The sequence below is a fragment of the Mesoplodon bidens genome (assembly GCF_964165515.1).
Source record: "Mesoplodon bidens genome assembly, chromosome: 15".
NCBI lineage: Eukaryota > Metazoa > Chordata > Mammalia > Artiodactyla > Ziphiidae > Mesoplodon > Mesoplodon bidens.
The window spans coordinates 36,409,341-36,435,535 of record NC_138171.1 but is presented as its reverse complement, the minus strand read 5'-3'; the positions used below and the strand labels follow the sequence as shown (position 1 = coordinate 36,435,535).

Sequence of the window (26,195 nt, the reverse complement as noted above, 5' to 3'; positions counted from 1 at the left end):
GGCTTTCTCTAGAGGACCCTGAGTGACCACAGAGGCCAGGAGAAGCCGCACCGATTCCATCCTCGAGGGCTTCCTCCTGCCTCGGCTCCAGTGCTGGGTCCAGTCCAGGTAAACTTGGAAAAGGGGACCGTGACAGAGCCAAGGGGACATTTCAGGCAAAATTAATACCAGAGTCCATGAAGTACAAAGGTTGTGATGGCTCCTTAAATGGAAAACTTTTCTCTGTAGCCTGAAACACTTAAGTCATGTTTTAGTTAAGGTGAACTTAAAGACAGAAAACAAAAATCCAGTCTTAAAAGGGGTCCTCACACTAAAACTCTGCTTTGGACCCATTCCTGGGGAATAATTTAAAAGCTCCGGTCTGGGGTGGCGGAGGCCCCTGCTGAGTCCTGGCTTGGCTGCTGGGGCCAAGCATTCTGGGGCAAGGGGTTTACATCCAGGGAGCTTCCATTTCCTCATCTATATAAAGAAATAACAATGCCCTGCTTCATGGGTCGGGTGGGGTAGTGGTAGTGAAACTGATGTGTGACCTTATTACAGCAGCACGTCTCCCACTGGACTGTCCTCTCTCCAGGAAGGGCCTGGCTCGTCCCTCCTGGCTCTCCCAGGATCCACTGCGGGTCCCGGCACACAGCTAGGGCTCTCCAACCCTTTATTAAATAAAAGGACAGCTACAAGTGCAATTCACCCATCACAGGCCATCAGAGCTGCAGAGACCTCAGGATCACTTACTTCCTCCTTATTCTGCACACCAGGAAACTCAGGCCTCGTAAGTGCCACCACCTGAGTTAATCACTGTACGTGAACTAGTGACGGAGTTGGCTCTGAAACCGGGGCTCCTGGACCAGAGTGCTGATGCCAACCACAGTCAGACTAACTGCTAAGGTTGGCTGAGGACGGATTATGTGGCAGGACGTGCTCTAAAGGCTTCGCTGAGAGTAACTTCCAGAACCCTTGTAAAAACCCATTTTATGGATGATGCAACCGAGACTCAGGGAGGTTAAGCCACTTGCCCCAAGTCACACAGCTGATAAGCTGCAGAGCTGGGTTCGGAACCCAGGGGTTTGGCTCCAGTGGCCACGGTCTTAATTACGCCGCCGCTCTGTATTGCTGCACAGCACTGAAGAAAAGAGTCTGGAGTCCGATAGTTCAAAGCCGCCTTGATCGAGCTGGGAAAGTTCCAGCTAAGAGCAATTTTCATTAGTCTTAGAAAAATCAAGAGGCAAAGGTCTGAGATGTGCGCCTGGCTCCTCTTGAATGCCCGCACGTCAGGCGAGATCCTGACTATCACGTGGACTCAGAGCGGGTTGTGTTATTACCTCCCCCACTCCTCCCACATCACGAACTGTTTTCCACTCTGGAAGGACACATCCAGGAGAAGGCCAAACCTCCAATTTTCCCGTGCAGTTCTGCAAGCCTCCAGCCTCGGATCGCCACCCATCTGCCAGTGGTCCACCCACCAGTCTAACTGGGAGGATGCTCTCTTGGTGATGGGCTCTCCACCGGGTGGGCGTCACGCTGACCACTGGGCACCGATGCACAACCAGTAAAGCTCTTCCCTCTGACACTACTGGGTTCCATCCCCAGACTCCCCACCGAGACAGCAGGACTGTTTCAAACATTCCCCCCAAAAAAGGGACGCTCGAAAGCCAAAGAAGAAAGCGGCTGTTAACACACAGAGGTACAGACGCCAGGCGACGCGGTCCCCACGGTGCTGGGCTACCCACCACGTCCGGCGCCTTCTGGATCTGGGAGGCCAGCTGGAGAGAGTGGTTGGCCGACAAGAGCTGCTCCCTCAAGGTCTCCGCCTCTCTCTGAGCCACCTCTGCCCTCTGAAGGAAGTGAAAAGGGTGGAAAGAGAAAGTACATTCAGTTTAACAACTGACAATTATTACAAGAAACATTCATCAATTCATGCCTGACTGACTGTAATTGATTTTCCTAAACACTCAACCTAATAAATGCTAGAAAAAAACAGAGACTGTGATGGATTTTTATTTTAAACAGTACAAGGAAGAAATAATTGAGCGATTATGACAGTAATTTAACGCTAGGAGCAAGGAATCCCCTGCTGATACTAGCGCTCCGGCCCACTGAATTTCCCAGACTGAATAAATACAAGTGGAAATGGAGTCTTTTGATTCAATTTCTTTCTATTCTCATAGCCCAAGAAGATTTTATTGCAGGATTACTCCTGGGAGTAATTCTCACGGGTAAACAGTGAATTAAAGACACTCTGGCCATTCTCCTCCTAAAAACATGCACAATGTTGCGGTTGTTTTCCTCCAGCAAGTATTTCCATAAACGGACGGGGTGTAAATGCCACTTCTTTTGTGAGGACCAGACTTATTTCAACGTATTTAACCCTTCACCCGACCAAGTTTTCTAATGCTGAGGCTGGCATTTCCAGCCAGCCAGGCCAACGAGGGGCTGCTGAGGGGGTGAGGCCGAACAGAGCCGCCCACAGGGAGGAGGCTGCAAGAGGAACGAGTGGACGCTTCTGTCATTTGCTGTAATTCCCGGACAAGGACACCAGCGCTCCGGAGAGCAAACCAGTATTTCCCACTGGTCAGTGAGAACAGTCACTCCAGTGCCTGCCTCCCAAGAGGGCACCGTGGTGCAGTGGGCAGGAGCTGGGCATTTGGGACCAGAGGGATGAGAGCAGGTCACCTCACTCAGCTCACCAAGCCTCCACCTTCCCATCTGTAAAATGGGAACACCGTCTCCCTCCCAGGGACCTTGCGAGGATTAACACCCAGAAGCGCCCTCGTTCATAAGTGCTTTGTTAATGGGCTTGTCCTGATTTTACAATGACTGAGACGAAACGCAAGGATGGGTGGGAAGCTAATTGACACCGGGCGCGTGGACTGAGGAGTGATCTCTGCTTCTTTCTACCAGACGTACATTCTGCTCATAGAAAAGATGAACAAGAAAAGCCTGGCTGACTAAGGCTATTTCGTGTGTTTTCTTATTTTGTGGTGTGACAGTGTGTGCCTACTAATTGCTAAGAAAGACCTGAAAAGAGAAGCAAGAAGTTAGCCTGCCCGGTACTCGCCGATCCACCTAGTTGTACGAGGACTGGGTTTGGCAGCCTTAAGTGGTTCTACGACGGCGGCGCCGCCCTATCTGCTCTGCATCCAGACAAATTAGGGTATTTCTAACAGTAGCTACTCCTGCCCAGGGTGGTGCTGGTGGCTGCCTGCCCTGCTGCTCCAGGAGCTCTTGGAATTGCACTCAATCTAATTCCCATGGCGCCTGGGCGGGCCTGTCTGTGCTCGAGCAGCCACTTCCCACCCTCTGCTGCAAACCGTCTAGAGGCGCCCGTGTCAGGAAAGGCGGTGATGTGATGGGTATGGCCCAGATGCCAGGGGTGACTTCTGGTTCACGATAACTGCAGGAAGCTCTCTCCTTTTGTGAAAAAGATTTCCCCTAGTTTGTTTCCAGATGAGCCACTCCACGTTTTTCTGATAATCAAGTCATGTTACTGAAAAGTTTACTCTCGTCTTTCTCGTCAGTTATACTCTTGGGCATAAAACCTCCATGGCTCTGCCAGGAAGAAGGTGTATTTTGACATATTTCTAGCCTTTCTGACTAAGGAAAACAGTGCTTAGCCTAGTGGAGAAGCAGTTCTGGTGGCAGCCAAAGAGGCAGCATCCCCCCGCCCGCTAACACTGGCTGTGAAACGTTCCAGAAGCACCAGAGCTGGGGCGGCCCGGGCAGGGGCTTCGCGGCCAGGATCTCACGTGGGCACTTCGCTGTTGGGAGCAGAGCGCTGTCCTATCAAAGGCCGGGGGCTCACGGAATAAGGGATCTTAGTTGTGGATGATTTCACCCTCGGTTTTCATAATTTCTCCAGAGCTTCTGCACTTTGTTCCGTTTCCAAGTTCATGTACAGTCATGAACCTGGGGCCTATCCTCACAGCCTCTTATCACGTTTGACTTGACTTGGCTGCTTCACTGTAACTCTTAAAAAAAAAATCAATTAATTAACTAATTAATTAATTAATTAGGTCGTGGCAGGTCTTAGTCGCGGCAGGCGGGCTCCTTAGTCGTGGCATTCAAACTCTTAGTCGCGGCAGGTGGGATCTAGTTCCCTGGCCAGGGATTGAACCCCAGCCCCCTGCATTGGGAGCGCAGAGTCTTAACCACTGTGCCACCAGGGAAGTCCCACGCTGTAACTTTTTGATTGTTTAGGATTTTTATTATTTATTCAGGATTTATAGCCTGAGTACATCAAAAACAAAACAAAACAAAGCAAACCAAAACGAGTTGAGGTGGTTTGTTCCGCTAAACGTGCGCAAAGCAGAACAGCTGAAAGTCAAAGTGGGCCTAAGAGCTGCTGAAGGAGGGAGCGGGTACTGGACGCCGGGAGCTGCTGCGGTGAGTGAGTCTCTGTAGCTGTAAATGCAGCCCAGCTGCTGGCGGCTGAGGCGGAAGGGAAAGGGTGCTGTGCTGGGTTGGCTCCACGGTCTCCCTTGTTGCCAGGGTTTCCCATCTTTCCCACGACCACAGTCCGGCCAGATGAAGTTGTGTTTCTAGAACTGGAATCAACGTGGGGAGGGGGCAAGCTCTGGTGCTGGTTTCTGATCTGGACGCCCAGACACGGGGCCGTGGCTGCCATGAGACACCCAGCTCCCCGTTTCCACTGACGGGACTCCTCCTCCCCTGTCCCTACAGAGGCAGAGCCAGGGGACCGAGGCCAGGGCCCTGGTGGGCAGCTGGCGGCATCGTAGGTGTGACTCAGCGGCCACCCCACGGTGAGAACTGAGCCTGGCCAAGCCTGAGCTGCCCTCCTGAGATTTGCTGGCTGTTTCTTACTTTCTGTCCTTTTCTGAGAAGTGAGGGTAAATGCTGGAAGCACAAGGAAAGGTAAAGGAGAGGGCACGTGAATGAATGAGGGCACTGCTTTGCATTTTGGTGGTAACTCCAACCAGAAAGATAGAAAGGGCAGCCCTGCAGGACAACTGGGGACCAGTGAGATAACAAAGCCAGGTGCCTAGCAGTGCCACCACACGGTGACAGGCGTCCAGTGAAGAATTATTATTTTGGGCCCTGGTGTGTGCCGCCTCAGGTGGCCACTATTCTTTCCTTATCTTAAAATGAGGTAATACTTTGTTTTTTATTTTATTTATTTATTTTTGGCTGCGTTGGGTCTTTGTTGCTGTGCACGGTCTTTCTCTAGTTGCGGCAAGCGGGGGCTACTCTTCCTTGTGGTGCGCAGGCTTCTCATCGCAGTGGCTTCTCTTGTTGCGGAGCACGGGCTCTAGGTGCGTGCGCTTCAGTAGTTGTGGCACACGGGCTTAGCTGCTCCACGGCATGTGGGATCTTCCCGGACCAGGGCTTGAACCCATGTCCCCGGCGTTGGCAGGTGGATTTTTAACCACTGCACCACCAGGGAAGTCTCGAGGAAAAATTTTAAAATTTAAAATCTTAAAATTTTTAGGGGAAAATTACTAAAGACTGTAGCTGGTCTTCAGGTTAAACTCCAGCTTCCTTCAACTGTCACCAGGAAGTCATAAAATGTGGAGAAGCGTGGCCCAGTGGGGCAGACAGAGGAGGCAAAGGCAGAGGCTCGGGCGGCTGCAGCCTGCAGGGGACGGCTGGTGAGGCCGGTCACAGCCCAGTGTGCAACGTGGGCCCCGGGCCCAGGGAAAGGGGGCTGTGCTCAGGGGTTCCCTTGGAGGGTGTGTTTCGTTCTCCCCCAGCACCAAGGCTGGGATGTGAGGGAATCCTCACCACCTCCCCTGTCGGGCAGGCTTTCCCCAGTTTACCCATTTAAGGTGTGGCTTTGAGTCCCCTGGTTTTATATGGTGGTGGTAGAGGCGGGGGTGAGGGGGGTCTCTGATCCAGCCTTCTGCCCAACCTGGCCCTAGGCTTTGTCTCTTGTCCCTTTTATATGTGTAGCCATGAAAACCCACCTCTGGGGACACCAGAGGTGAGCAAGTTCCTTTAGTGACACAGCAGCCACGTGAGCTGGCCAAGGGCAGTGCCCCCAGGGAGACGGGCCGTGGCTGGGCACATGGGTCTGCTGGCAGGCTGTCCCTCCTGCAGTAACTTCCCAAGGCTGCTGGAGCAAACTACCACAGATTCAGTGGATTCAAACAAGACCAGCTTATTACGTCATAGTTCTGAGGTCAGGCGTCCGCTGTGGCTCTCACTGGGGTAAGATCAAGGTGCTGCAGGGCTGGTCCCTTCCTGAGGCTCCGGGGAGGATCTGTTTTCTGTTTTCGGGCTGTTTTCAGCTCCTAGAGGCTTCCCACATTCCTCGGCTTGTGACCCCTTCCTCAACCTTCAGAGCCCGCAGTGGCCAGTCAAATCCTTCTCACATCCCATCACTCTGATTCTTCTGTCTGCCTCTCTGCACCTAAGGACCCTGGTGGTTATGGAGGGCCCACCTGCATAACCCCAGGGACCCTCCCATCTCAAGGTCAGCAGATTAACAGCCTTAACTGTGCTCTGCAGGTAAGTGGACCTATTCACAGGTTGTGGAGATGGGATGTGGACATCTCTGGGGGCCGTTCTTCTGGCCACCGTAGTCCTTAAGGACAAATAACACATTTGGACCATTTCCAGGAGAAGGCAAGCTCTCCTTGGGGATGACTCCTCAATCTGCTCCCCTCAAGGCCCCGGACTCTGGAGGGAGAGAAAAGGGGAGCGAGACTACAAAGACCAGCAAGCGACTTTCCAAGGGAACAGATGCCATCGCTGTGTAAAGTGCACAGCTAACTTCCGGTCACCCTTCCAGATCAACACCCACACTCGACTGCGGAGGACAGCTAGGACCCAGAGGTGGATCCGCTTCAGTGATGCTGCAGGATAGAGGTCAGAAAGGTCCACTGAGAGAGTTATCGCCACACATCCCAAGCTGGCCCTGTGCTGGTGGCTAGAGTCCCATTTGGACCCCCTGCCTGTGTTTCTGGGGGACTCGATGGATACTGATTTGGATTTCTTTTCTCGGGTCGGCCAGGCTGAAAGCTGGATCTACCCCAGCATCACACCACCTGCATAAATGCAGATTGTTACAGCCCACAGACTGCTGGGTCACGATTTCAGAAAAGCCATAAGAGCAAATTTCCCTACCCCGTCCTGTCCCAAAAGCTCTGAACCTTTACTGTCACCAATTAAGACAGTATTAATACAAACACCTCCAAGTTGGACAAAGAGGTGTAAGGGAGACCCAGCCCTAACTGCCCGTCCCCAGTTGGACTCTTCCACTTCTCCCTCACTAGAAACACAAGTACTTCAGTGATAAGATAGAGCTTCAGGTCTCAGTAGAACATTTTGACTATAAACCAGTGCAAAAATAATGTTATATGCCAATGAACTAGTAAATTGCTCCTCCTGGGGCTCTCCCCTGATGGGAAAGGCATGGAACCAGATGTCTGGCTGCGCCCGGCCCCGGTACCCCTCCTCCGGCCTGGCCCGCCTCCGCCTCATCGCCACGGGGCCCTGCATCATCCCTGCCCTGACACATCACAACAGCTGCTTACTGCTGTCCTGGCTTCCAGTCTTTTCACTCCCCTCCATTCTCTGGATGTTTAGCCAGAGCGATCCTTCTAGAACTCAAATCTGATTTCTCACCCCTGCCAGTGAATCTCCATTGTTCTCAGGATGAGGCCCTCCCCACACCTGGCTAGACCCCCTCCTCTGGGCCCATCTTTCCGCAGGGGCTTTACGGAACAGCCTGGAACCCCCAGAGCTCATGGTGCCTTCCGTATAGGCCCTTCCTTGCCTGCCTGGACGCTGCCCTCCTCGTCCCCCCGGGGAGTTTTTCTCCTCATTGAGTCATCTTCGTTGACCCGTTGAGTCACTGAGTCAGCCTCTCTTTCGGTCTGCTCTGTGTCTGATCCTCCACCTCATACTCTCAGCGAGGGCTGGCCCGCGTCTGCCTGCACAGCTCTGGTGACGGGGAGCTCACTCTCTTTGGAGGCAGCTCCAGGCACCTCTGCATCGGGAGAGAGTTCCCTCCCATCAGCCTCTGCACTTGGCCGTGAAAAAGCCCGACCCCTTCCCTGGCCAGCCCTGGACAGCTGCAAGGCTGGAATCCACAACCGCTGCCCTAGGCCTTCCCCTTTCTAATCTCTTAACATCCCAAGTTCCTGATGTGTCATGTCTTTCTGTCTTCTTTCCCTGCTCCCCAAAGAACAGGGATGTCCCCAGACCTCCTTGTTTCTTTCGTGTAAGGGTCCCTTCCCCGTCCTGGCCATGGAGTGGAACCTGAATGCATTCCATGTGCCTGGTTTCCTTCTAGTGTCTGTGGTTTTCCAGGACAAACGATAATGCCCCGGGCATGGACTAACTGCTACAGCCGGCTGCAGAATCACCATCCCCTTCACTCCAGAGACTATTTCTATTAATGTAGCCTGAGTGGCTGGTGAGACTCTCCTATACCTCTCCCCACCCCCACTGTGCTGGTATCTTCCTGGGCAGGACTTCAGAATTCTCCCTGAGAACCCAGGCTTCCTTAGCAACTACAGAGCATGAGTTTAAGCAGCCACTTACAGGTGTTTTACCTCTAATCCGCAAAACAACCTTCTGAAGGAAGTACAAGCAGGCCTCGTTTTACTGCGCTTCACTTTATTGTGCTTTTTACTAACTGAAGGTTTGTGGCAACCCTGTGTTGAGCAAGTCCACTGGCGCTATTTTTCCAACAGCATTATCTTAAAGTTAAGGTATGTGCATTGTTTGTTTAGACATAATGCTACTGCACACTTAAGAGACTACAGTGTAGCATAAACTTAACTTTTATATGCACTGGGAAGCCAAAAAATCTGTGTGACTCCCCTTCTCATGCCCGCTCTGTTGCGGTGGTCTGGAACCTGAAATCTCTCCGAGGTCTGCCTGTACTAGTTACCATTCCCTCCCTCCCTTTCTCTCGTACATAAACAATTTTTTTTAATTAAAAAAAAAAACTGAATTGTAAAATACAGTCACATAAAATAGACCATCTTAACCATTTTTAAGTATACATTTTAAAGTAGTGTTAAGTATGTTTGCATTGTCAGGCAACCATCTCTAGAAATTTTCATCTTGCAAAACTGAAACTCTGTCCCCATTAAACACTGTAATTCCCCATTCCCCGCTCCCCCAGCTGCTGACACCCACCTACCCTTCTTTTTAAAAAATTAATTAATTAATTAATTTTTGGCTGTGTTGGGTCTTTGTTGCTGCGCGCGGGCTTTCTCCAGCTGTGGCGAGCGGGGGCCACCCTCGCTGCGGTGTGCGGGCCTCTCACTGCGGTGGCCTCTCCCGTTGCGGAGCATGGGCTCCAGGCACGCGGGCTTCAGTAGTTGCGGCGTGTGGGCTCAGTAGTTGTGGCTCGCGGGCTCTAGAGTGCAGGCTCAGTAGTTGTGGTGCACGGGCTTCGTTGCTCCGCGGCATGTGGGATCTGCCCGGACCAGGGCTCAAACCCATGTCCCCTGCATTGGCAGGCGGCCTCCCAACCACTGCCGCCAGGGAAGGGAAGTACCCCCCACCTACCCTTCTACTACTCTCTGTCTCTATGAATTCGACGACCCTAGGGATTTCATGTAGGTGGAATCACACAGTCTGTTTTTTTTGTGAGAGGCTTAATTTTCCTTAGCATAATGTCTGCAAAGTTCATCTCTTTCTTTTCCTTTTTTAAAAGAAATGTAAGCAGTGGAGAGACTTGTCCAAGGCCATCTATGGCCAGGAAGTACCGAGTGAGGACCTGAACCAACTGTTACCGTGGAGGCGGCACCTTTCTTCAGGGTCCTGTCTGGTGTCTCTGAGGACCCGGATCCAGCCAGTGGCCTTCAGCACTTTGAGAAGCACATCAACTGTGCCAAACGTCCTAGTACCTGGGGACTAACTGGATGGAGCCTGAGCACTTGATATGCACAGAGTCAGCTCATCTGTCTAACAAACTAGAGCTTACCCCAAAGTGCCACCAAAAGGGGAAGCAGGCCTGGGATGGGCCTGGAGGGAGGGAGAGAGTGGGTGAGTAGAAACTGAGAAATGCAAATGATAATCCCGTGACAGGGAAGGTTAACCAATAAGGTTTCTGTAAAGTTGAGCAGTGCTACTTGAGTAAGAACAAAGGGGCCAAAGTAAATTAGTTTAGCAAATTAAGGTAAATAAATGCTTGGGAACCTCTGTGAGGTGAAGCAGAAGTAGTGCTTTAGGGCAAGGAGCTGAATGGGTGTATTTGGGACATAAAGAAAGGCCAAGTGAGCCCCCAGGCTCTATCCTTGTTTCCGAGTGTGGTGAATGGTACAGGCGCCAGGCCTGGCTCTGCAACTGACCGGCCACCGACCTCAGTTTCCTCATCTGTAAGATGGGAGTCATAACTACACTGACCTTGGTGGAAAACAGTGAGGTTTAAGTGACTCGGTTCATGTGAAGTTCGGTACAATTGGTACAAAATAAGCTACTCAGCAACGGGCAGCTCTTCTCACCGTGACTAGCACAGCTACTACACAAATCTGCTACCGCGGGTGATACAGTCCATGCGTCTCTACTGAGCAACCCCTATGGACCAGGCCCAGGATACTCAGGGGTGAGTATGAGTGTGCAACACCGAACACACAAAGTCTCCCTGAAAGAAGAAAGGAATCCACACGTTCCATGATCATTCTTATGCATATACTGACTTTCATATTTTAATCAGACTTCAGGATATTTTCATGGGCCAAAGAATGGACAGGGACGCTCTTTGCTGAGTGTCTGCCAAGGTCCGGGTTAGCAATGCCAGTCAGGGGGACAGGCACCCTCTGGGACCCTCACAAGGTGGAGAGCTGAGACCACGGATCCGAGAAAGATTTTCATCCCATGGGGCCACCCGAGGCAAACCGCTAAACTTCGAAGTGCCTGGAGCGACCCAGATGTAAAACTGAGCGGGGAGAGGCCACCACTGTCCCTGGCCTTCTGCGGCTGACACATAACCCAGCTCTGGCTGCTTCTCCCTGCAAATAAATAAACTAAAACGAGAGACCCCTCTCTTTTCAAAGCAGTAGCACCATATGCTGAAGCAAAATGTTCTCCTGTTCTGCAGAGTCCTTGGGGAAGGGCGGGGCTCTGTAGGGTGGCCAAATTTCCCAGGCAGCTGAGTGTTTAGAATCACTGGATACCGTGTACCTATTTCGTGCCGGACACAGTGCTGGGGTACTTTGCGCAAAGCATCGTGACAACTAAGTATCAGCCAAGAGGGGCTGTCAGCTGGCAGCCCTCTCCAGAGCAAGTGGCTTCATCCCGTTAGAAGGTGGAGACACAGACTTTGCTATAGGGTAACGCATTGGTATAAACTCTATGGCATAACGGCTGTCACGGGAACAGAGCAGAGATTTAAGAGACGGCTTAAGGAAAAGAAAAAGCATCACCACGGGATGCCTGGGATGCTGGGACCACGTCAGAGACTTTCCCAAGGAAATCACGCCTGGGACTTTTCATGTATTTCTCATGACATCAGAAAAAGCGTCAACGTCAACAGCTGTATGGGAAAGGTACAAGAGTAACTGGCCTCCTAACTTAGAGAAGCCTCTTCTGAGAGAACAGAAAGGGCTACGCTCTTGTGATTTCACGCCCGAAGCCATCAAACGTCCTACCTGGTTTGCTCTTTCAAGGTCCGTCATGATCATTTCAATTTCGTCGGCCCTGGGGAGGTGAGAGGGAGACAGCAGGTTAGTCAGCGGCGAGGGAGGCTCAGGGGCCACCGCGGTTCCAACTCGGCAGCATGACCCACAGGCATGCAGGTTGGTGTCGAGGGAGAGGGGCCATGCAGAAGGGGACTCTGCCACCCATTGGGAGGAGGTGGGCTTGCATCGGCAGGAGAGCCTGCCTGCCCTTGAGAGGCTCCGGTCTCTTTGGGGAGACAGTGCCTCCTGCCAAGAGAGCGAACAGAACTCTGAACAGAATGCTCTGGAAAAACAGAGGCGGCAGAGATGAATTCTCCTTGGGGGAGGGAATCGGGAAGGTTTCAGAGGAGGTGATGTGTGAACTGGGTTTTGAAGGATGATTAGAAGTTTGCTAAGACCAAGAGAACCATGAGCAGGTTGGGGAGGCGGGAGGAGGCTGGGGATGCAGGCTGGGGGGCTCCGCAGTCTGTGCTATAAAACCACCTGGGTCACCGTCATCCTCCCTCAGCCTGCTCACACACAGGGGGTTTCCAGGTGTGCTTTGTTCTTTCTCTTTTTTTTCTTCTCTGAAAGTACTTTCTTGAGTGATTTGAAGGCACATACATGCTTCCAACACACAACAGCATGAGAGAGAGAGGAATGCTCAGAGTTCTACCGAGAAGGTCAGTTCCAAAAGTCTGTGGCAGGTTTGAACAGAACGCCCAGGGAAGTCACTGCCCCAGATGAATCCCGATGACGGCCCCTGTGACCACGGCTGAGACTGCTGCCCGAGGAAGGTTCAGCCCACCCATGGAAGAGGGGAGGGGATGTTACAGCTGCAGACCAGCAGTGGGTGTGTGCGCCCCCACCTGCTGCGGCCGCCTCATTCCACGCCCCACGGGGACCTGAGCTGGCTCTGCCACCTGCAGGACTGAGCTCTACCCCGCCCCGCCGGCCTCTCTGCCTGCTGAATCCCCCTGGCTGCCCTTCTGGGCCGAGGCTCCTGCCCGCCTCCTACCCCCGTGGCCCTGTGCTTAGGCAGCTCCCACCACGTGGGGGCCCCTACATAGCCTGGACGTGTGTCGTCTGCCCCGTCACCCTCCACTCCTGGGAACCTCATCCCCTACTTCCACCCCTCCCCCAGTCCTCCTCCAACCCTGCCAGGGGCTCCATCTCAGGAGGTAGCACAGCTCCCCCTCCCTGCCAGGGTGTGTCTCTTTCACCCTCATCCCTGCCAGCACAGGGCCTGGCATCAAGCTGGAGGCCAGGGTCCTGAATGCAGCCTGTCCTGCCAGCAACGGGCCAGTGGGCCAGTCTACTCTCTGGGACAGGTTGGGGCACTCGGACGGGCCGACTCCAGGGTTCTTCTGTCCCCCAAACCTACTTCTCTGGTCTTAGCCATCCACCCTTCATATAGAGAGTGGGACAAACTACGCAGGCCCTGGCCGGTCTGGTTTTGCCATTTGCCGCATCGTGTATTCTCTCCTGTGGCCCCGAGGCTTTCCAGCCTTCACGGCGCCCTGCGATTCACGGCAATCTCATCAACTCCCAGCAGCCCAAACGGAGTAACAGATGCCTTGTGATCAGGTTCACCGATCGTCGTATCTGTTTGAAATAGTATCCTGCTTTCAGGCTCGTCCGAGAGAAGTCCGAAACAACTCATCAAATGGCCTAGTTAAACGAAGCTCTTTTTAGGACAACTTCGTGAAGCAGGCAGTGTCTCTAAGACAAACACCCAAACTCGGCCCCCGCAGAGAAATGCTAGGGGCCGGGGGCGGCTTCAATTACAAAACATCTTAATGCACCATGGCAAATAGAAACCTCCAAGATCTCAGAGAGGAACTGCCTTGACTCCAGAGGGTAAAACCATCACTGAAAGTCTTTGGTCTTCAAGTGACAGAAAAGGGGACCTGACGGCGGCCAGGACAGAAAGCTTTCTTGACAACCTGCTGATGGAGTGCAAATTTCATTGCGTATGAGAGGCAATCAAAAGTTAACAAACTTCTCTTGCAAGGCAAGTCACAACTTTTAAATGCAGTTTTGAACTTTAATCAGACAGTTATTCACTATGTATTTACAAAGTCCAGATCTACACAGCCACCCACCCAGCCCGCCGGCTGCTGGCATCATCCGAGCGCTCTCTCCCTCGGTCCGTGAATGTTTTCCGACACCTACAAGCTCCCTGGCCCCGGCAGCGGCCATGGGAAAGGCGCAGGCAGACGTGGCTCCTGCACAGCCCACCAGTGCCGCGTTTACAGAGGGGGACAGAAGCCCCCCCTCTTGGCTGCTGAGCACCTGAAACAAGACCTCCAGGTGCCCCATCTTCCTTCTCTCTGGAGCACATCAGGGAGCTGGTGGCTGCAGGACCCAACAGGTGGCCAGGGGAACGGCCTGGGCTCAGGGAGCAGAGATCCCGAGCATGGGGTCTCAGGGAGGGTTTTCCGAATCTCCTGTTGGGTCCTTCATGAGCCCTTTCTGGCTAATTTTTTTTTTTTTTTTTTTTTTTTTTTTTTGCGGTACGCAGGCCTCTCTCACTGTTCTGGCCTCTCCCGTTCCAGAGCACAGGCTCCGGATGCGCAGGCTCAGCGGCCATGGCTCACGGGCCCAGCCGCTCCACGGCATGTGGGATCTTCCTGGACCGGGACACGAACCCATGTCCCCTGCGTCGGCAGGCGGACTCTCAACCACTGAGCCACCAGGGAAGCCCAATTCTGGCTAATTAATCTTTGTCATTCAGATATTTCTTCTGCTTGGTTTGGGTATCCTATTATCTGGCTACTGTTGGCCCGTCTACTTCCATCCTCCACGTCGTCCAACTTTTCCTTACATTTGCTATGTCCTGATCCTTTCCTGCTCCTTCTGGGTGGTCCTTCAACTTGACCCCCCTGCAGTTGTGCTCAACCTGTGATCCATCTCTTCTCTCTGCTTCCTTAGTTTAGTTATTCTGTTCTTGATACCTGTCATTCCCACTCTGTTCATTATTAAATTATTACTTGGTTTTGCTTTATGTTTCCTCGAGTGTATTTCTCATGCTTATTGTGTATGTGGGGCCCATCTGTCTGTCTTCAGATCACATACGCTGATGGGTTTGGGGGGTCTGTCTTCCAGAGAGGGGTGTTCTCCTCTGGGGCCTTGCTGTTTTCCCCGGGGGTACCAGCTACTCTTCTTGGCAGGGTATATGGGGGGAGGAGGGAGGACAGAGAGGCAGCCCCGCTGTGTGTCTCTCAGGATGAATTGAAGGCACACAGCAGTGTTCACAGTCTTTTGCTGAGTGAAGAAGGAAAGGCAGGGGATGACCCCAGGTGCCCAGAGTAAACACTGATAGCTCCCCTCCACCAGAAAAATCCTCTGGCCAGAGCTTCACCTTCAGTTCTCAGCATTAGGAGCAGGGGATTCCCCTGGTACAACTCCCCAACCTCTGCTCTGGAGATAAGGGGTAGAGATGTGGCTGCCTGGGGGCCCACCCTCCCCTGTTTTTATCCACTCCTCACTCCTTGCCTGGCCACTGCCATTGGCCATGGGGCCAGGACAGGGTCAGACACAGGCCTGGGCTAAAAAAGAGAGGGATTCCCAGGGGTCTGGCTTCACCTAGAGGCTAGACTGGCAAAGCTGGGACCTGCCGGGTCTGGGAAGTGGCATCCAGATCTGGCCAGATTTAGGGGGCCTGGGTGGGCTTGAGTGCCTCCTCAGGTGAATGGTTTTGGATGGTCATTAGAATGCTTCATATCCAGAAAACAAGGTATCATCTCCAAAAGATTTCATGTCACTTATTAAAAATTAGTCACATTTAAACAGGAAGGTGTCTTCTTGGCAGTCTGAGGCAATCCCTGGAAATGAATTTCAAGTTTTTCCATCTTCTCATCAGTTTAACTTTGGTTACTAAGCAACTGCTAAGCTGACCAAAATATTGAATGTGATAACAAGTGCGGCCCTTACCTTTCATTACGAGAGCAAGTCTCATATTTCCAGAGCTTTCAGCCCATAATGCCCACACTGAGCCCTGCTGTTACAGAGTCGGGCAGTTCAACACCAGGTACCCTGGCGAAAGCAGGGCCCAGAGGGGCTGCAGTTCCCCTTCGCGGATGGGACCAGAAGCCACAGAAAGAGGCAGTGGAAGGAAGCAGGGATGCAGTGGGTGAGGAAGAGTTCAGATGATCATTTTAAAAGTCTGTAGGCTCGTGATTCACTTTCCCAAGGGGCACGCTTTTTAAAAGGTGAGAGAAAAATACAACTGGCTGGGTACTGAAATGTGATCAGGGCTTCTGGAGACGGGAAGCGCAGCCCTTGGTGCTGGCCGACCCGCCGGTGCTGGCTGCATTTTAGAACCCGTCTGCCACCGGGCCTGTATGACCCACTTCTCGCCAAACTGCTGCCCGCACCCGCCCCTCAACAACACGACTCCTACCAGACAGCTGCCCTCAATAAGTAACATGAAAGTGCCCAGAGGTTAATACTGCAACTATAAACGTTATCTGAAAAGTACAGCGATGAATTAAACGGCATGTGCCTTCACAGCAGGATCGTCAACAAGACTCTGAGGGGTTTTTCATTCTTTTCATTTCGCAGGCTCAACTACCACGTCAGGATCTGGAGCCTGACATTAGTCTAAAATCACTTATTTTCCAAAGTCCGTAATAACCACAGGTATTGTTTGCTCAGCAGAACTATTTATTATAAAAACTTAGTTCTCTCACCTTTTTATGAGCTGACAAAACAGTTTTCACTGATCTATTAACCTGTGCTGCATGATGCCCTGCTCTGGCTTCAAACCGCGCATCATTTCGGCCTGGGCTGGAATATGTGTAGTTCATTCGATCGGTTCCCCACAGATCATTCCAGGGTATTCTCTGGGCTGGCATGTGATTTTTATGAGGAACTTAAAAGGACACGGTCAAGGCCAACGGCCGGGAAATCCTATCCACGATGGAAACCCTGTATTTCCTTTCACACCAGCCTCCCGAGTGCTGAGGGATGGCACCAGGGCAAGGGTGGGGCATATTTCAACCCCAAACAATCTTACGACATCGGGAGCTGTTAAAACAAAGTACGTCTACAAGGCAGTTGAAAAAGCGTCCAGGGCGACCTTCAAAGGTCAGTGTACCTTCTTGGACCCAGGTCAAGAGCCAGTAGTTTCAGTACTAGATTGTAAAGTTCTTAGGTATCAAAAGAAGAAATATGTGGAATTCCCTGGTGGTCCAGTGGTTAGGACTCCATGTTTCCGCTGCAGGGGGCACGGGGTCGATCCCGGGTCGGGGAACTAAGATCCCGCAAGCTGCGAGGCACGGCCATAAAAGGAAGAATATCTAAAGATTAATTCTCCTTGCTTTAAAAACAAACAAAAAATTTCAGTATGTTTGGTAAAGCAAACGCTTCCCCCACCACCGGATGCTGCGTCTGACGCCTGGGCCGTCAGGAAGGCGGGTTACTTTCCAGGCAGGACTCTGAGCTCCAGAAGCAGGGCTCACTGGACGGTGTGTGGAAAGAGCAGGTGGGAAAACGAAGAGGAGGAGGCAGAGGACCGGGGGTGAGGAAGGTCTCTTGGCTATGGGACTGGGATCCCCTTGATGGGGGGCGGGGTCCTTAGGAAAGGGGCCTCCCCCGCCTGCACATGGGCACACAGATGGGACCTGGTCTCAGGAGAGGAACGGCTGGCCTGCAGAGACCCGCGTGGGAGGCAGGGCAAGGCTGCACCTGGAGAAGGTGGCAACGGCCTGAGGAGCGGAGGTGGGAGGGGAGGGGGGCAGTCTCCCCTCAATGATGCTTCCTGAGCACCTACTACGTGCCACACTGATGGAGAAACAGAGCTCCCAGGTGCCAGGCTGGCAGTGCACCGGGCAATGGCATTCGCCTATCGGGAGCACACGGGACAGAGGATGCACATCCCAGGAGCTCAAAGACATGAGACCCTGTAACTGCCTGCTCAGGGTGGGCGCAGGGAGGTGAAGACGCCTAAGGCATTTTGGTCCAGTGACAGCCCAGAAGGAGGGACAGCGGGCTTTGCAAACAGGAGGAGAGATCTTCTTGGAGAAGTGGACATCTGGTCTGCATCCTGGAGGATGAGTTTGCTGGGTAGAGAACAGCAGGGCAGAGGGACGGACAACCAGACAGAACCAGACCACAACGCGGTGGGGGCCCTTCAATCTTGTGTTTCCATGGCGTCCAGCCCCCCGCCCCCCCGTCATGACAGGGCAGCCTCTTTCTGCCCCTTCTATGCCTCCTATTTCTTTCTCTTGTGATGGCAGAAGCCATGCAGAGCCCTGTCACACAGCGAGGGTGACAGTGGAAACCCTGTTGTCTGACGTCACGGGCGATGCCTCCAATGGTTCACCATCATGCATCTTGCTCATTCTGGACTTTAGATACATATGTTTGTATTTTGTTAACGTGATAGCCAACTGTTCCTATGTTATTAAGGCTTTTTAATAGAAGACGGACATTGATTTGATTAAGTACCTTTTAAGCATTTATGGAGCTAATTAGCTGGTTTTCCTCCTCTGACTTGCTGAAATGGTAAATTATACTGACAGTCACCTGCTTCCATTTGGTTGTGGGTATTATGCATTTAACGTGCTCCTGAGTTCTATCTGCTAATATTTTATTGAGCATTTTTTTCCTGTAAGTATTTATAGATGAGATTGGCCTCTCGTTTCTTTTGTCCTCTGTCAGCTAGTCATACAAAACACTTTGAAAGCATTTCCTTCTTTCCATAGACGGAGTGAGCTATCACAGATTGGATGCTATTACTCTATAAAACCTGAACCCACATCCCACCTGTATGGTCTCAACACGTCGCCTGGCAGGCGAGCCCTGCGGAGTCTGCACCCGGGCCTGGCTCCCCTCGGCCACCTCCCGCCGTCGTCCCCACGCCCGCGGTGCCTGGGCCCCCACCTCCCCTCCTGGTCTGCGGCCTCCTCTACCTGCACTTGGCTGTCCTCCTCTCTCCTGGGGCAGGGCTCACAGCCAGTCTGCCTTCGATGGCATGCTAGGCTCCGTGAGCTGTTCCTCGGCTCCCTCCCTGCTGGTTAGACCCAAAGTGTCTTCTGGGCCAGGATCCCTGCAGGGAGCAGAACCGACTAGAGAACGACCTCCCATCAACACCTCACTCCTTTTCCAGCTTCGTTTCCCACTTTTCCAACCCTCCAGTCTTTCAAAGAGGCCTAAGTGCAGAACTGCTTCTTCAGAGCTGCTGAGCTGGGGTTGAGCCTTCACCCTCTGTTAGTGACATGCATTCTGTGCATATTTCCTTTTGTGCCTCAGTCAGCATACACTCTTATGGGTTCTTCAGTCTTATTCTGTTCCTTGAAGCCACCACACTTGCCCGCACGTCTGTCCCCTCTGCTGAGATCCCCATGGGGGGCTGCTGTCTACATCCGGTCCTCAGCTCCAGGGGCCGTCGTCCTCTGAGGGTCTCCCGGCAGCCCTGCCCCACACTGTCCGCTCATTTCTTTTTACTGCACTTATTCCTGCCTCTGAGTATCTTGTTCAGATACTGATGACGTGTTTATTCACGGCTATGATCCCAGAGAACACAGCGGGCGCTCCCTAAATCCTGGCTGATGAACGATGCAGACCTGCGACGCCTTTGCTTCCTCAAGTCTACCCGGCGTGTGACAGGCAACAACTCACTGGCTGGTATTTTATAAATTTATTTATTTTATTTTATTTTATTTATTTTTGGCTGCGTTGGGTCTTCGTTGCCGCTCACGGGTTTTCTCTAGTTGCGGCGAGCGGGGGCTACTCTTTGTTGTGGTGCGGGGGCCTCTCATTGTGGTGGCTTCTCTTGTTGCGGAGCACGGGCCCTAGGCATGCGGGCTTCAGTAGTTGTGGCTCGCGGGCTCTAGAGCACAGGCTCAGTAGTTGTGGCTCGCGGGCTCGGTAGTTGTGATGCACGGGCTTTGCTGCTCCGCGGCATGTGGAATCTTCCCGGACCAGGGCTCGAACCCGTGTCCCCTGCATTGGCAGGCAGATTCTTAACCACTGCGTCACCAGGGAAGTCCCTGGCTGGTATTTTAAAGAGCAGAAAGTGTAGGGCTGTTTTTCCAAATTGTAAATATGACTTTCAAGGAAAGAGTCTGTAAGTTGTTTTGGCAGAAGAAAAATAATTCGCTTTTCTTACCACTTTTTGTAGCCCTTGAAATAGAGGCAACACTGTCCCTGGAAGAAAAAGTATATATAGGCCCAGGTCCATGGGGCTGTGAGCTCCTGGAGGGCAGGGCCATCGGCCTAGCTCCCCGATCCTCCCTGTGCCCACGGAGCTGGGTGCAAGTCAGACTCAACACAGATTGGCCGGGGAGGCAGAAGGAGAAAGCATCATTTGTGGAAGGGTTTTCTTGACAACCTCCAGCTGTATGATTGGTCCTCTCTCTCATTTTCCACCTGGGTGAAGCCACCTCTGCTTGGGGGTGAAGCTACCTGGCATCCTTCCAAGCCCCCGATCCAATGTGTCACCCAAGCGCCGACCCTCCTTCTCTGATCCAATTGAGGTCTAGGCAGAGACGGTTGTAGAGCTTGACTGCTACGTCAAACCCTCTGAAAACAGTGGTTTTTACTCTTCTTGGAAGTGAAACTGTATCGAGAGACAGTCAAATGGCCAGAAGGTCACCTCTGCCTGCTCAGAAATTAACCACAATTTATTCCTTTTTATGACCATTATATTTAAATGTAAATGATACAAGTAACAGTTAAAATCAATTTTTGTTAAGCCTCATCAATCCCGAATGGGAAGAAAATTTCCCTTCTTGCCCCACTATTTAATTGACTTGTTTACATGAAATAATTTAAAATAAAATCCTACTTTGGTTTAATCTGAGTCTAGCTGACCAATGAAGTGGTCTGCTACTGCCCTCATGGGGCAAATTTCCCACCTGTGCCAAACCAACAGGGCAGCTCCAGCAGGCTGGTCACTCCCTGAAGTATGACCCTGGTGTGATCAGAAACAGCCTGTGACCATCACTCAGGCTTCAGTCCTCTCCGGGCAGGGACCCAGGACAGCTGTGGCCGGAGAATTAGTTTACAAGACTGCTGCTTCTGAGATCATGGAAGCCTCTTGGGATAAGCGTCTGGATTACTCTTCAGATGCTTTTTGCCATTTCTCTAACATTCTCTAAAACCGTTGCTCTAAAAGCAATGGGGAGCAGGCTGGATGTGAAAATCCTTTTCTTCCCTTAAATCAAGTGCCATGTGGTCATAAGTAGGATGGAGTGACTGGAGGTAAAATCAGGGAAACCAAGGGCTAGAGCCACCAGAGTGTGGCTGGCACCACAAACGGACCGGACTCTCCCCCACTGCCTTCTGGTCCTTTGATCTCGGGCAGATCGGGACACGCGACAGCCATCTGTACGGGAGGAATAATGTGGCCTTTCTCAAAGAAACTGGCACGAGGCTAAAATAAGAATACTGATGGAGAGTAAAAAAAAAAAAAAAACTTCGTAAACCCATGCACATGTTCATTATTATTGTCGTGCACAAAAATCAGGATCTTTCTCTTCTGGTCAGAGCTAATTTTCAACACCCAAGACCATTAGGTGATAATCACAACCACCTAGGAAGTGGGTTTTGCCCCAAATCTCCAGCCTCAATCTGATCAGACCTCTAGGTTCAACTACAAACTCGCAGTAATGAGAGGACAGAGGAATAAAGCTAAACTACATCTGGGGATGCCAACGGCAAGATCTAGACTGTGGGAAACTCTCCAGGACAAGTGAACTGGTTTCTTTTGCAAATAGATTGAAAAGAAAAGAAAAAGAGATGGAGGGAGATCTATAAGATGAATGAGACTTAAAGATATACCAACCAATCGCAATGTGTGGGTCTTATTTGGATCCTGACTCCAAACAATGAAAAAAATCCCATTTATGATGCTTAGGGGTAATTTGAAATTTAAGTATTGATGATATTAAGAAATTATTATTTTTTATTTTTATTTTTTTGCAGTACGTGGGCCTCTCACTGCCGCGGCCTTTCCCGTTGTGGAGCACAGGCTCCGGATGTGCAGGCTCAGCGGCCATGGCTCACAGGCCCAGCCACTCCGTGGCATGTGGGATCTTCCCGGACCGGGGCATGAACCCGTGTCCCCTGCATCGGCAGGCAGACTCTCAACCACTGTGCCACCAGGGAAGCACAAGAAATTATTTTTTGAATGTGATAAGAGTATGGTGGCTATATTAAAGAGTCCTACATGTGAGCCTCTACATGCTAAACCACTTAGAGGTGAAAGGAAAGGATTCTTGAAGAAGCCTCAAGATAAAATGGGGGTGGGGTGGGGACAGGTAGGCCAGGAATGGGATGACTGGAATCGCCCAGTAGGCACCTAGGGGTTCTGTCCTCTACTGTCTGTTGGAAATTTAACATAATAAAAAGTAAACAAACAAACAAAAGTATAAGGTGATAAAAAAGCATAGACCATCACCGTTTTGTGTCTCTCCATCAGCGCTTGTCAACTATGAAGTCGGTATGTATGATGTTGACCTCCGTTTGCACAGAAATGAGGTGACAGGCAGGCCTGTGCCTGGGAGGAGGCTGCAGAGGGCCCCCTTGGAAGGAACACCGAGGAGGAGCGTTTTGCTAATCTTAGTCAAGCCAGTTAACCTCTCAGAATCTCAGTGTTCATCAAAGGGGAGGAAAAAAACAGGCATGAAAAGCACATCTCTGCAAAGAGTACGTGATTGAAAAATCATCCATGGATATTCTTCTTTGATACAGAACATGTGGATTCTGGAGGGGACAGCCGAGTCCATCCTTCATCCCACTGCGAAAGGGGCTCTCAGGAGGAGCTGTCTCCCTGAGGGCTCTGGAGGGAACCGAGGCTGCCACCCTGAGCGCCCAGACCCCAGGAGCTGGCAGATGGTTTTGGGAATCTTGGGCACAGGACATGGCCAGCAAGGCTGCAGACCCAGGTTGCTGCTTCTTTCCTCCAGATTTTTAAGAAATGTTTTGGAAGGGCTGCTGTTGTGCCACCTACAAATATTTTTCAAGCTCTCCTTCACATATTTAATGTAAAGTTTGTCAGCATGTCTTTCTGGCAGCTGGAGAACTGCCTGCCCCATCTGAGCTTCTGCTCTTTCAAAACTGCCTTTCAGATTTCGTTTCCCTTTTCCTGTTGACTTAACCTGTAAGTGCCCTGCCTCTGGCCGACAGGTGCCTCTGATCCTGGGCATCGAACCTGCTGCTCTTAACGCCTTCCGCAGGACAGGGGACGTGCCATCACCACAGGTGGACAGGAGGACACTGCTCGGATTTCATAGGTGGGGAAACTGAGGCCGGGGCCAAGTGGTGACCAAGGAGCTCAAGGTTGCAACGAGTAGCGGTCTAGGGTAAGAACCCTGCTTTTATGCCCGAATGTGAGGGATTCTAATTACCCCCTTTCTCCCCTAAGTACTAGTTGGTAGGGACTGTTAAGAAAAGGTTGGGTGGCAGAGAAGCTAAAACTAAGAATAAGAAAAGCTCTCCAACTGCATTCTAGTTATTACACTCAGGTCCCTTCCTCTCCAAACCTAAGGCCGAGACGACTTCCTGGGCCTTCCTGGGCCCATCTAGAGGCTCGGGCAGTTCTGTGATCACACCTGCACCCTGGGGCCTTCTGACTACAAATCTCCTGCTGGTCCTTCAAAGCTGTTTCCAGAGCCTCCCCTCCACCTGGTCTTTCCCTGGTCAATTCAGTGCTCAGCTCACCTGTGGCTTCAGAGGCCCTCGCAGCATCTGTCCACAGCCCCTGCCCCCTTAACTGCCCTGCACTTAAGGCAGCTGGTGGTTTGTCTCCTTCACCCCGCAGGGCTGGGAAGTGAAACTGGAGAAGCAGGCGGCCAAAGGCAGCAGCGCATCCCGAGGAAAGACGGCATCCTTCCTCTTCCTCTCATTGGCACCGAAAGTCTGCATTTCGGCAGCATAACTGCCTTTTTTAGGGCAACTTGAGAATGAATAATTCAGCGGTTCCTCTTCTACTTGTGAAGTGTTAGACAAACAATTCAGACGGGGCCAGACTTGCTGGCCCCACGAAGACCGTCCCTTCCCTTTGGTCTGACATCATCGGATTTGGCCATGAATCTTTAAGAACACCCTCCATCCTGTCTAATCACTAAAATACCACAAAGGAAGTTCACAATACTTAGACATAGGGAAAAAAATAGCAAGGTTAACTGCATCATAAAGTTTTCCCTCGTTGCCAAGCAAACAGTACCTCAGGGCGTCACAGGAACACTGAACTCTGAAAATCCTATGTGGGGAATGTCTTAGTCACATCAGGTTATTGAGTCGTTGAGCTTCTAATTCAAATCCAAGCCTTAAAGAAGTATCTTCCCCGTGGAGCTCTAAGCTCGAACTCCCAGGTTTTGCTCTGAGAGCCTCATTGATTCTGTGTCTTGTATTAAAGGTACCTGGAATACTTTTTGGAGGTAGGTGTGATGAAAATTTGAAGTTAAACAAATAACCTTCCTGGTTTTATTAGAGCACTCATTATGGAAGGATTCTTACTGGACAAGCCAAACCCTCTTCCATACATTCATGGTTGGTTGGAAACTTCAGTGGATAGAACCCCAAGGACCCTCGGTCGGGAAGACACGGTCAGCAAATAACTGCCTTACAGCTCAGCTAGCTATGCTCATGACCACTGAGGTACAATGTCACTGGGATTCTGGGCAGGAAATTGGATCCAGTCACTTTCCAAATGACAAGGTACGGTGCTCCTTGGGTTTAATCCTTATGGAAGGACCCAGGTGGTAAATTTCTGAGTTTAGGAAAAGTTAAACAATGTGATGGTAAGAACGTATCTATGTTTGTGCTTTGGGATCTACCTGGCAAGCCTCAAGTTTGTGCAAAATATTTACTGTATGCCAGGGAATAAAGGATGCTTATCACTATAGTTGATAATCCTGCTAAGCAGTAGCTGCTTTGTGAAGGCAATAGAAGATTCTTGGAAAATCCAAATAACTTTAAGGAATTCACCAGCAGGAATGTGTAGGTTCAGAGTATTCTATAAAGGACTGTGTCTCACTGCAGAGGGAGGTGGTGAGGTTAATGTAGTGAAATATAACTCGCTGCTGTGCTTGACATATAATGCAATAATGGTACAGTACGGTAAGAGATTTTTAAATAAATATATGGCTTTTAGAAGGTTTCAGAAGGGCTCAATCGTTCTGCATCTGACACTGAATTTCAGTAAAAAGAGGGGACCTGGAGCAGGGCTGGACTGGAAGGCTCAGGACATTCAGAGAGTCAATTAAGCTCTGTGGTCCATCTTCCTTAAATAGATCGGAAAGTTTATGACAGAGATGCTATGAATTAGAAAAAAAAAAAAGAGGATTAAGAATAAAGAAAAATGTTAAGAGCAGAGTGATACTGGTAAATGTAACTAGGCCGAATTCACCTATAAAAATAAAATACATATTTGAAGAAAATCCTAAACCTAACAAAATGTTGGAGAAACACACTTCAAGTAAAGAGGAAATGATTAACTAGATTTTTTCAAAAGGCTACGGTAAGGTTTTAAAGCCACACTAGCCAATGCTATATGTAGCAAAATAACATTACAGAGAAAGAAGTCATACTAAGAGGTACAGTAAATAATAAAACACCACAAGCTGGAACTTGTCTTAAATCACAAGGCAAGAAAATCTATAAAATACATAATATAAAAATGGAAAGAAATGCAATATATAGCAGTATCATCCTACTAGAAAACGAACTACACCATATGATGTAGGTAAGGGGTTCCAGTCACATGGAACTTGAAACCTAGGTCACCTCTGAATTTAAACGGGGATCACAAGAGTGCTGGGTCTCACATAGGACAGACACTTAAACCAAGAGCCTCCACTGCTCTCCACAGACAAATAAGAGAGATGCCCCTTTTAAGAACAGGAATGAAAGATGAGGATCAGATATCCTGGCTGTCACAAAAGCACAAAAATTCACTACTTGTAGGTAATATGGTCACATGCTCACCAAATCCAAGGGATTCACTTGAGCAAATGGGCACAGATGATCCAAGAATTCAGCAGAGTCCCACGATTTTTGGTAAAGACAAAACACTAAGCTCCTATGTACCAGTAATAAATATCTAGAAAATGAAATAAAAGACTATCTCATCTACAACAGGGATACAAATATTAAACATGTGGGAATTAAGATAACATGGTATAAATTCCATCTATATAAAATCAAATTACAAAATGCTAGTGGCAAAGAAAGCTAATGATGACATTTCCTATTTGCAGTTGCGTTAAAGATAAATAAATGTAAGTTTAGCTCCCAAGTTGATTTATAAAACTTGGTAAAATGACAAAACGCATATAGAAAAATTAGGTGACCCCAATAACAGTAAACTAATTGTAGCTATTAAGCTAGAAAACAAAGAAACATTATTAAAACAGTTTGGTACTTACGAGAATGAAAAGTCAGATCAATGGAATGAAATTTCAGACAGAAATCCAGAGACACATGTAATTATTTACATCTGATTTGTCCAAAGTTAAATACTGAAGGAAGGAATCATCAACATTATTGGGCAAACTGAGAATTAATATGAAGAATAATAAACAGACACATACCTTAACCTCATATGCTATAAAAAATTCCAGGTTAAAGATATAATAAATCATAAAAAAAACCATAAGAAAATGGATTGGG

At 50.3% G+C, this 26,195-nt stretch overlaps 1 protein-coding gene across 15 annotated transcripts in view; it reads right to left on the bottom strand.

The window, feature by feature from the left end:
- Positions 1-26,195, bottom strand: part of CUX1 (cut like homeobox 1) — a 374,908-nt gene that overhangs the window by 89,399 nt on the left and 259,314 nt on the right. For all 15 annotated transcript variants that reach the window (XM_081255634.1, XM_081255632.1, XM_081255622.1 and 12 more), the window contains exons 9-10: positions 11,565-11,613; positions 1,728-1,832 (exon numbers count right to left, since the gene is read on the bottom strand). In XM_081255634.1, coding sequence (XP_081111760.1) covers positions 1,728-1,832; positions 11,565-11,613 — 154 coding nt within the window. The remainder of the gene's footprint in view (positions 1-1,727; positions 1,833-11,564; positions 11,614-26,195) is intronic.